The 12473-nt window shown below is 36.2% G+C and overlaps 1 protein-coding gene across 6 annotated transcripts in view; it reads left to right on the forward strand.

Annotated features, from left to right (window-relative positions):
• SLCO2B1 (solute carrier organic anion transporter family member 2B1) overlaps positions 1-12473 on the forward strand; it is a 490516-nt gene that overhangs the window by 414776 nt on the left and 63267 nt on the right. For all 6 annotated transcript variants that reach the window (XM_053708763.1, XM_053708761.1, XM_053708765.1 and 3 more), the window contains one exon: positions 7313-7477. In XM_053708763.1, the coding sequence (XP_053564738.1) occupies positions 7313-7477 (165 nt within the window). The remainder of the gene's footprint in view (positions 1-7312; positions 7478-12473) is intronic.

Below are 12473 nucleotides of genomic sequence, written 5' to 3' on the forward strand. Positions count from 1 at the left end.
ATCTATCTATCTATCTATCATCATCATCATTATCTATCATCATAATCTATCTATCTATCATCTATCTATCTATCTATCTATCTATCTATCTATCATCATTATCTATAATCTATCTTTCATAATTATCATTATCTACTGTATCTATCTATCTATCTATCTATCTATCTATCTATCTATCTATCTATCTATCTATCTATCTATCATATCTATCATCATCATCATTATCTATCATCTTTCTATCATAATCATCATTATCTATCTATCTATCTATCTATCTATCTATCTATCTATCATCATCATCATCATCATTATCTATCATCTATCTATCTATTTATCTATCTATCATCATTATCTATCAATCAATCTATCATCATCATCATCATTATCTATCTATCTATCTATCTATCTATCTATCTATGTATCTATCTATCATAATCATCACTACATGTCTATCTATCTATCTATCTATCTATTTATCTTTTATCTATCTATCTATCTATCTATCTATCTATCGTATTCATCACTATCTATCTATATATCATCTATCTATCTATCTATCTATCTATCTATCTATCTATCTATCTATCTATCAATCATCATTATCTATCTATCCATCCATCTATCTATCTGTCTATCATCACATCTATAATCTATCTATCGATCTATCTATATATCATCATCATTTATCTATCTATCATCTATCAATCTATCTATCTATCTATCTATCTATCTATCTATCTATCTATCATCATCATCATCATTATGTATCATCTATCTATCTATGTATCATTATCATCATTATCTATCTATCTATTTTTCTATCTATCTATCTATCTATCTATCTATCTGTCTGTCTATCTATCATCTATCTATCTATCATCATAATTATTTATTTATCTGTGTCTGTCTGTCTCTATAATTTATCTATCTATCATCTATCTATCTATCTATCTATCTATCTATCTATCTATCTATCTATCATCATAATTATTTATTTATCTGTGTCTGTCTCTATAATTTATCTATCTATCATCTATCTGTCTGTCTGTCTATATCTCTCTATCTGTCTGTCTATCCTTTTAAAGAACTTTTAATTGTGAGCTCTTGACTGCCAAACAAAGAGGGCTGTAGTGCTTTTCCAGCTCACACATTCCATATAACCAATTAATTACACTCAGTAAGAGAAGAAAAAAAAGATTTCCTACATCTTTCTCCTTGGTGGAGATTTCATGTCCTTGTGCTGCTTTTACTGTATTATTTTGTGTGAAGTACGTCTTCATTTTGACACTTCTGAAACTGGTGATGTTTGTATTCACCACCAGGGGAGAAATATGGAAAGGTGCCATCCTTTTTATCAGTTACCTCGGAGCTAGCATTAATCATAGAACTCGTGTGATTCTTCCTCGGTGTTTTATAGCAACACTATCTCCCCATCTGAAAGCCTCTGGGAATCAGGTGTAAAAAGACACGTACAGATCCTTGAGTCAATGCCCTCTTATGCCCTATTTTATTTTTTGTGCTTTACATTGTGCACATAGCCAGCTGATATGAAGTTTATGCACGATTTCTTTCATCTAAACTGATAATCTTATACATTCCATAAGAGAAGTGATGGAGTCAAATCACTCAATGTCATATCACAGCAAGAGAGAAATTGTTGCATTTAAAAGAAAGGCAATTACGTTTGAATAGATAGAACTATACAGTAACTAAGGCAAAGTAAATGTGCTGATGTTTCAGCAATTTTTGTCAGTAAGAAAAGGATTAGGAAAAAAGTAAAAAAAAGAGTATATTAAAAAAAAACATTAATGGCAATAAATTAGAATAGTTATAATCCAGAGATTAAATAAATGAAAAAAAACATAAAAAATTCTATTACACAATGTATTTTGCTAACAGCGATATATATTTAGAAACATAGTGCTGCTACTAAATAAATAGTTCATTAAAATTGCCATAAAGGTATAAAAATCAATTAAAAACATATTAATATAAAAGGCAATATTGTTTTTTAGTTGTCATTTGTTACCCTTTGCACAAATAATAAATATGTTTGCATACTCCTGGTGTCTTCATTAGAAATGCAATACTTTTAAAGGGATAGTGAAGTAAAAAAAAGCTGGTCCATTTTTGGTTCAGAACCTGGGAACCGCTTGCTGATTGGTGGCTACATTTAGACACCTCAGTGTAAGTCCTTGGTAAGCGCTCGTTAATACACACGTCCCACTGTTACCTGTATTCCGTGCTGAGTTGTTTGTTCCTTTGCAGCACTGCACAGTGTCTCCTCCTCAATGCTCCCCACGGGAGCTATGATGCGTAACTCAGTTCCGGTCTGGTGCTCAGGGAACTTCACCTAATCCCCAGAAAACACTGAACCGAAATAAGCCAAATCCTCGCACCCAGTCGCCACTTCTTGCTTCGAAATTAAAAGCTTCTTTATTACCAAAACACATGAAAGGAAAATCTTGCCGTCAAGAGATACAGGTCAAACGCATTTCGTTAGGTATTCACTTTTTCAATGACCAATTGAAAAAGTGAATACCTAACGAAACGTGTTTGACCTGTATCTCTTGACCGCAAGATTTTCCTTTCATGTTTATTTACATTTTGGATGTTTTGTATATTATTTAGGGTAGGATTACAAGTGGAGTGCTAATTAACGTTCCCTTCTGCACTAGAAGTTCGGTTTTTTGCGCTCATAGGGTTGTTCTCATATTTTGAGTTGTAAGTAAACTGTTTTCGCTTGCACGCTAACCCGATGAGCACGAAAAGTCGAACTTAGAATATCGCTTTCACGTATTTCCCCATAGAAGTCAATAGAGAAAAAAGAAAAAAAAAAAAAAATAATAACACCCCAGTGCAAACCCAATTGCATATTCTCATGTGCGCTAACCTGACTAACATTCCAATGTTCTTCATATAACAGAATATGTTCTATTTATTTTTAAATAAATAAATATTTCTACATATATCTGATTTTTTTTTGTACAATATACATATCTATACCTATATATAAATTATATATAGAACATATTCTGCTATGTACAGAACGTTGGAATGTGAAATATTTACAGTAAATACACAGTATAACACTTTATTAAATTTGAATATTGGATACATATTTTTTTTTTTATGTTTTCATCTACTTAACTGCAAAAGGCTCCAATGAACTTGTATATATGTGTCTATATGTGTGTACATATGTATTTATGTATTTATGTGTTTATGGACAATGTTATTATGATTACAGTACTTTTAATGCATTTTGCGAAACTTGTTATTTTCGCGAAACAGTGAACCAGAGCTCTGAAATCGGGTTATCATTGTAGCGTAAATCATAATTGTGCTCAAGCGATCGCATTTACTTTTAACTCGTAATACCAGCGGTAAGCTTGATGAGCACAAACCCTGAGATAATCCCCTTATCGTTAACGCGCAAAAGTTTGAGCTCCACTTGCAATCTGGCCCTTAATGTTTCTTGCAATAAAATTTATATTGTCATATTCACTTGATATTTTTCTTTTGTGCTGGGTGATATATTTATATATAAATTATTTTTTTGCTAATTTTAGCTTAGTTCTTATTGATTCAGGGGAATTAAAACATTGCAGATGTAGTTGATGTAAATACCCAACCTATCTTTGTCAAGTCACCTGACATATATGTTCAAATTCAATGGTAAAAATGATATTACCAGCATCACTAGCACATGCTTTTATCCTTTCAAATATTGGCATCCATGGAAATTTTCATAACATTTTATTTCATGATTCAGATAGAGCATAAAATTTAAAAAAGTTCCATTTTATTTCTATTATCAAATTTACTTTGACTTTTTGGTATTCTTTATCAAAGGGCATACCTAGGTAGGTTACATGCATAGACTTTGAACACTATATGACAGCAGTTAATACATTGCTGAGCACTATTGGCAGCAGTGTCTGCACAATGTATTGTGGTAAAAAATTGAGGTTGATCACAATTCTTTTGAAACATGTATCTAATGATCATTACCAGGAAACCCCCATTAAAATATAAACTTCTGCCATATTGTACCCTATACATGTGCACACTTCTGAGCCTCTCTCTATCTCTCTCTCTCTCTCTCTCTCTCCCTCTCTCTCACTCTCTCTCTCACTATCACTCTCTTACTATCAGTCTCTTACTATCACTCACTCTCTCACTCTCTCTCTCTCACCCTCACTCTCTCTCATTCTCTCACTCTCTCTCTCACTCACTATCTCACTCTCTCTCACTCTCTCACACTCTCTCTCTCATGTTCACTCTCTCTCTCACTCTCACTCTCTCTATTTCTCTCTCTCTCACTCACTCATTCACTCTCTCTCACTCTCTCTCTTACTCTCTCTCTCTCTTTCTCTCTCTCTCACTCTCTCACTTTCAATCTCTCTCTCTCTCACTCACTCTCTCTCATGCTCTCTCACTCTCACTCTCTCTCACTCTCACTCTCTCTCTCTCAAACCCATTGAAAGATGATTGTCTGGTATGTAACAATAAGTAATAAAGAATAAGTATTGGGTCTAGACTGTCCCTTTAAAGAGAAATATAAAAACAAGACAACCTGGACAACCTGTTTGAAATAACGAGACACAAACATGCTATGAGACACTTTACATGGTCAATAGAGTCTATACATTCTGCATGGCCAAGGGGAAAATGAAAAATACTGACAATGAGGGATATTTATCAAGTCGTCAACCGCAAATACGCTGTAATTCTGCAGCGTAATTGTGGCGAGCCTGATTCGACCTAGTTATCAAAGCCTATAGACTGGCAGAAGTTGAAATTTGTGACGTAGCATACTATCCGCCGGTCTCAATCCGACACAGATCAATGCTTACGTCATTACAGATGTTCTGAATACAAATTCAGCACTATCTGACAACTCAAGTTATCAGATTTCTAACAGGTACGCTCGCTGCTATTCATGCCCAGCGTACCTGGTTTTCAATCCGCCACCCTGGAGGCCGCGGATTCCATAGGAATCAATAGGAGTTTGAAAGCAGCGAAAGCTTATGTTCGATGCTGCCAGATATCCCATTGATTTCTATGGTAGAAAACCAGTAAAGTTTACACCTGACACCCTAACATAACCCCCGAGTCGAAAACACCCCTAATCTGCCGCCCCGACATCTCCGCCACCTTCATAAAATATATTAACCCCTTATTCCGCTGCTCCAGGAGCCCACTGCAACTAAATAAAAGTATTAACCCCTATCCCGCCGCTCCCGGAGCCCACCGCAACTAAATAAAAGTATTAACCCCAATCCCGCCGCTCCCGGAGCCCACCGCAACTAAAATTATTAACCCCTGGCCACCCACATCACTTCCACTAACTAAACCTATTAACCCCTAAACCGCCAGCCCCCCCACATTTCCATAAACCAAATTAAGCTATTAACCCCTAAACCTAACAACCCGCTAACTTTACATTAAATATTAACTCATCCCTATCTTACCTTTAGAATTAAAATTACATTAAACTATATTAAACTATTAATTAACCTATCCCAACTAGTATTCCAATCAGCCAATAGAATGCAAGCTCAATCCTATTGGCTGATTGCAACAGCCAATAGGATGAAAGCTCAATCCTATTGGCTGATTGCAACAGCCAATAGGATTTTTTCCCCTTTAATTCCTATTGGCTGATAGAATTCTATCAGTCAATCGGAATGTAAGGGATGCCATCTTGGATGACGTACCTTAAAGGGAAACTTCATTCGTCGTTGACCATCGGAAGAAGAGGATGCTCCGCGCCGGATGTCTTGAAGATGGAGCCGATACACGCCGGATGGATGAAGATAGAAGATGCCGTCTGGATGAAAACTTCGGCCCGCTTGGATGAGGACTTCTGCCGGCTTTGCTGAGGACTTCTGCCACTTGGATGAGGATGGATGTCCGATCTTCGAAAACTATAAGTGGATCGTCGGTGGTTAGTGTTATGTTTTTTAAGGGTTTATTGGGTGGTTTTTAATTTTAGTTTAGGGACTTTGGGCAGTAAAAGAACTAAATGCCCTTTTAAGGTCAATGCCCATACAAATGCCCTTTTCAGGGAAATGGGGAGCTTAGGTTTTTTAGATAGGGTTTTTATTTTGGGGGGGTTGGTTGTGTGGGTGGTGGGTTTTACTGTTGGGGGGTTGTTTGTATTTTTTTTTTACAGGTAAAAGAGCTGATTTCTTTGGGGTAATGCCCAGCAAAAGGCCCTTTTAAGGGTCATTGATAGTTTAGTGTAGACTGTTTTTTTTTATTTTGGGGGGTCTTTTTTATTTTGATAGGGCTCTTAGATTAGGTGTAATTCTTTTTTTATTTTTGATACTGTGGTTTTTTATTTTTTGTAACTTAGTGTTTTTTATTTTTTGTAACTTGTTATTTTTGTGTAATTTAGTCATTTTTAATAGTAGATTGAACTAATTTGAGTAGGCTTAGGTTTTTAAATATGTAATATAGTTAATTTAATTGTTAGTTTAATGTAATTTTAGTATAATAGTTAGGGTAGGTTAATTAATAGTTTAATATAGTTTATTTTAATTCTAAAGGTAAGTTTAAATTTATTATAAGATAGGGATGAGGTAATTATAATGTTAAGTTAGCGGCTTGTTAGGTTTAGGGGTTAATAGCTTAATTTAGTTTATGGCGATGTGGGGGGCTGGCGGTTTAGGGGTTAATAGGTTTATTAGGTGGTAGTGATGTGGGAGGCCAGGGGTTTAGGGGGTAATACATTTATTTAGTGGCAGTGGGGTCCGTGGGCGGTGGTTTAGGGGTTAATACATTTATTTAGTTGCGGAGGGATAGGGGTTAAACATTTTAGTAAAGTGGCGGTGTTTAGTGACAGGATATAAATAAAGTTGGGAAAAACTGAAAACTTAACGCAACTATACTGGAAGGAACACCCATTTACAAAACACTGGAACCAATAGATAAAACACAATGCTAAGTGAATTCAGAAAATGATCTTGCATTTACAATATCTATTATTCTAGGCCACTGTTTCTTAATGCCAATCATTAGAGAACACTAACAGGACAGATTTTAAGGATATCTTAACTAGAGCTCAGGTTCAGCTAAAAACAGCTCTCTCACCCAGGGTTTTTCTGAAATTTTGACCTGTTAGTGTGCCCTGTAGAATTAAGAGACACTGATCTAGGCCACAGTCTGTCAGACGAGTTTATCTTCACAAAATATGTCAAGCAAATATACCTGTTGTGTTCTAAACTCACTGCTGCTGGGATAGTCAGATATTTATGCATATAATTATACTTAATATTTTTTTGGTATCTCCTTTTCTTTTCAGTGTTTCCGCATGTTTTGCTCAGAACTTTAAAGAGTCCTATTTTCATGCTGGTAGTTTTGGCACAGTCTTGCATGTCTGCAATGGTTTGTGGGCTAGCTACATTCATGGCTAAGTTTCTAGAAAGACAATTCTCTGTTACTGCCTCATTTGCCAACCTGTTAATAGGTAAGTGACAATATTATAAATGTTTTCAGTGTGATTTTAAATAAATAAATGTTCCTGTTTATGTTGCATCTGCCCTTGGCTGTCTATGTCAATTTGGAGATCATGTAATAAACTACAATCTTAATTTAACTGGCTATGATTAATTATAATCAATATTGGTAAAATAGAAAGAAACTTACTAAGGGCTCGTTGATCTAAGCCTCACTAGATCAAACCTAGTTTTTCTTGTCGACTCTCACAGGTGCTGCCCTGGTGGAATGATCAGTGAGCAGGAGCGCACTTTAAAAGTTAAATCCTGCAGCCAATATAAATCACATTATGTCGCTTTCTGAGTATAGCATCTTACAATTGCCTATATTTTTATATGCATGTTTTTTTCTATTAGGGTATTAAGTATTTGTAGTGTTTTGAGAAAAGCGTGCCACTTTTTAGTTGGCGAGAAAACACTATGAGATCTGCAGTGCGAAAATCTTTACAGAATTACGGTGGAATTAGACAATTTCATATATGCCCATGGAACGCTCAAGTTCAGCCCATTTTAGGAATAAACAACAATTAAGCTTTGCATTTTGTATTTATAAGAACAAATTTCTGTGTTTTTTGCACATCCAGTGCACTAAAATTACAATTTACGCTGTACATATTTAATACGATTTATTCCTGTGAAAATCACAAACAAATGTTATGTTTTTGGTAAAATACGATTTTTGGTGAAGAGTTTTGTAATGATTTTTGATGCAAGTTAATAATGGTGCAATGCTGAATACGGAGAGCGTATTGCTCTCCGCATTCAGTGAGGTCTTGCGGACCTGATCCGCACTGTCGGATCAGGTCTGCAAGACCTTTCATAAATAGAGGCCCATGTGTTAATTTGCTTTTAAAATGTTTACACTTGGCTCTCTTGTTAATATATAGCAAGACAACGTCTTCTAATTACAAGGTGTGTGTGTTCCTTTAATGACCTGTTTTACTTTGCTGCATGCAGATATTTAGATATGTTTAGAATGTGCTCCTGCGTGTTACACAATAACATTGTTTTCCTCCTAGCAGATGCTATTTTAGAATTGCATCTATTAGACAGGAAAGCAGTTGTGCACAAACATATGTTTCCTTTTAGTTGTAATATACATTTCCAATCACCATTGGATTGCTGCTGTTTCACATAATTGAATATGTTTGCACTTAATGGCCCTCTAAACAAAACCTTAAAGGCACATGAGACCCCATTTTTTTCTTTCATGGCTTTCAGGCAATATATCATTTTGAGCAACTTTTCAATTTATTTCTATTATCTAATTTGCTTCAATCATTTGGTATCCTTTGTTGAAGAAGCAGGAATGCACTGCTGCGATCTAGCAGAACACATCTGGTGAGCCAATGAAAAGACATATATGTGCAGCCACCAATAGGCAGCTAGCTCTCAGAAGTGCATTGCTGCTTCTGAGCCTACCTGGGTATGCTTTTCAACAAAGTATACGAAAGGAACAAAGCAAAATAGATAATAGACATATATAGAAAAATTGTTTAAAACTGCATGCCCTGTCTGAATCATGAAAGTTACATCATGACTTTACCGTCCCTTTAAATTGTACCCAATTAATTTCTACCTTCAGAGATGCTGAAGCCCCATGTTGTAGAATATTTATATAGAGGGTGTAATGTGTCTAATTTAAAGGGACATTCTGCTGTAAAAAATAAAGTGCTCTGCTTCACTGATGGCTACCCTCTTAGTATATGAGTGAGCCATATTTACTAGCGCTGCAATCTGTCCTCCACAAAAATACTGGAAATGTGTCATTTACTGGGCACGATGGAAAGTGAGCTCACACAATGCCACCCACCCTCAAAACCTTTCATTTAGCCCACTCTTTTTATCCCACCTTGTATATTGTTTCATAACTGAGCAGTTGTTTTACCCCTTGGTTGATAGAAATATACAAATAAATCATTTACCTCTTTGGCTGACAGTGTCACATAAAATGAAGTAATTGGACCCCCTTGGCTGCACCACACTTTTTCTGCTCCATATCTCTAATGTGTTGAAGCATAGGATGCCTTTTACATTTAGCTAACACTCAGGGATTAAAATAAAAAAAAGGACATTTTGTGAAGATTTTACAGGACAGCCTGCTAAACTCCTGGACTGTCTGGTTGAATAATGGACACCCAACAACACTATTTAAGCCATATATACATTTTGTGTTATTAAACACACAACTAACTTCCTAACACAGGTACACTCTTAGCATTTGCAGGGCCCTGGGCAAGACAGTCCAGCGCTCTTATTCCCCTCCCCCTGAATGTCCCTGTATGTCTAATATTCAGTGTTATCTATATAAAGAATAACAGTATAGATTACACCTTCTGATACCATAAGCACCACTTCATACACTAAATATAGGATGTACATTGCACCTTCTCATACCCCTGAAAGTACAGGGTCCTCAAAACATGGGGACCTGGGCGGGTGCCCCTCTCGCCTTGCCCAAACATCTGGAGTGCAACAGGGCAGCTTATAAGGACAGTAAAAACTGAATTGTTACTATAGAAGGTTTATTCATGGATATTACAACAGCTTTGTAATACAATTTTATTATTTATTTAACCTCCTTTATAAATAATTTAGCAGTAAAAAAAGTTTAGATTTGATATGTTATTCTATTACAAAATAGCAGAAATGCTGTTTACTGTCCCTTTAAGGCTGCAGGATGCCCTTTGTCTGCTGTTTTCCACTCCTGAGAGCCCTTTTGAGTTATGGCCCCCTGAAAACACATATTCTTATTTCTTTCATGTAATTAGCAAGAGTCCATGAGCTAGTGACGTATGGGATATACATTCCTACCAGGAGGGGCAAAGTTTCCCAAACCTTAAAATGCCTATAAATACACCCCTCACCACACCCACAAATCAGTTTTACAAACTTTGCCTCCCATGGAGGTGGTGAAGTAAGTTTGTGCTAGATTTCTATGTTGATATGCGCTCCGCAGCAGGCTGAAGCCCGGTTTTCCTCTCAGAGTGCAGTGAATGTCAGAGGGATGTGAAGAGAGTATTGCCTATTTGAATACCATGGTCTTCCTCTACGGGATCTATTTCATAGGTTCTCTGTTATCGGTCGTAGAGATTTCTTCTCCTACCTCCCTTTTCAGATCGACTATAAAACTCTCATATTCCATTACCTCTACTGATTCTCGTTTCAGTACTGGTTTGGCTATCTACTATATGTAGATGAGTCTTAGGGTAAGTAAGTCTTATTTCTATTCATGACACTCTAAGCCAGTGCTTTCCAAACTGTGTGTCGGCAGCAGTGTGTAGGTGTTTCCCTGCTTCAGCACAAATTTTTTTTTTCAATTTTAATTTAAAATTTTTATTTTTTGGGGGGGTTTCTGACTTTCCGCCTGCCTGCTATGCATATTACATGGTTGACACGTGATTGATACCTAGGGGGACACAGATCATCTTAACCTATTGGCGCAGCTCAGTGGGAGCTGAAACTATTCCCTTTGGTGGCACATTGGCTCCTGACTGCACGTGTAGTCTTCTTAATTGGCTCATGACTGCATGTGTAGTCAGTGAGTGGGACGGCAGTATGTTTGCAGCGCAAGCAGTAGTCAATCGGACTCACAGAGCTCTGAGGGCGGCAGCTTAAACGCTGAGCTGAAGTCAGAAGTCAAAGTGTTTTGTTTTTTTGCAGCTAGCTCCCAATTGTGCATTGCTGCTCCTGCTCTTGATATATGGATAGGAACTAGAAGCTTAAAAATGCTTGATGATGAAATGCGAGTGTCTTTATTTAATATTACACCAAATATTCAGAAATTGTGTTCATCCCATCAACCTCATACAGCCCATTAAAATAGTAAGTAGCTATTGGTGTTATTAAACTTGTTTTCCATTCTTGCACATACATACTGTTACTTGTAAATACATTTTGTTATTATATAATTTATGTATGTGTCGTAACCTCCTTTTTGCTAGTACAACTGAATTACTGTGTCGCAAAATGATGTAGGTCTAAAAAGTGTGTCACCAACATGAAAAGTTTGGAAAGTTCTGCTCTAAGCTATGGTTGGGCACTTTATATGTAAAGTTCTAAATATATGTGTTAAACTTATATTTGCCATGATTAAGAATAATCAGTATTCCTTTTTTCAGACTGTCAGTTTCATTTTTTTGGGAAAATGCATATGAATTATATTTTTTCTTACCTTAAAAAAATTTCAATTTTCAATTGACTTTTTTTCTAAATTGCGGGCTGTTAGGCTCGCGGGTGCAGAAAATGCTTCAATTTATTGCGTCATTCTTGGTGCGAGACTTTTTTGGCGCAAAAATGTCATCATTTCCGGCGCCATAGTTGACGCCGGAAGTTTTCACGTGATTGCGTCATTTTTGACGTATGTGTGTTGCGGACGTTTTTGGCACCAAAAAATATGGGCGTCATTCTTGGCGCCAAAAAATGTGGGCGTTATAATTGGCACCAAAAATGTGGGCGTCATACTTGGCGCCAGTTTTTTTCACATTATTTCAGTCTCACTTTTTAGTTGCTTCTGGTTTCTAGAGGCTTGTTTTGTTTTGCATTTTTTCCCATTCCTGAAATTGCCATTTAAGGAATTTGATAATTTTGCTTTATATGTTGTTTTTTCTATTACATATTGCAAGATGTCACTACCTGACCCTGGATCAGAATCTACTTCTGGAAAGACGCTGCCTGATGTCGGTTCTACCAAAGCTAAGTGCATTTGTTGTAAACTTTTGGTAACTGTTCCTCCGGCTGTAGTTTGTGTTAGTTGTCATGATAAACTATCAAACGCAGATAATATTTCCATTAGTAATAATCCATTACCTGTTGTTGTTCCTTCAACATCTAATGTTCAGGATGTTCCTGTTAATGTAAAAGAATTTGTTTCTAATTTTATTCGGAAGGCTCTGTCTGTTATTCCTCCTTCTAGTAAACGTAAGAGGTCTTTTAAAACTTCTCATATTTCAGATGAATTTTTAAATG

Source organism: Bombina bombina, chromosome 3, assembly GCF_027579735.1.
Source record: "Bombina bombina isolate aBomBom1 chromosome 3, aBomBom1.pri, whole genome shotgun sequence".
NCBI classification, from domain to species: Eukaryota; Metazoa; Chordata; class Amphibia; order Anura; family Bombinatoridae; genus Bombina; species Bombina bombina.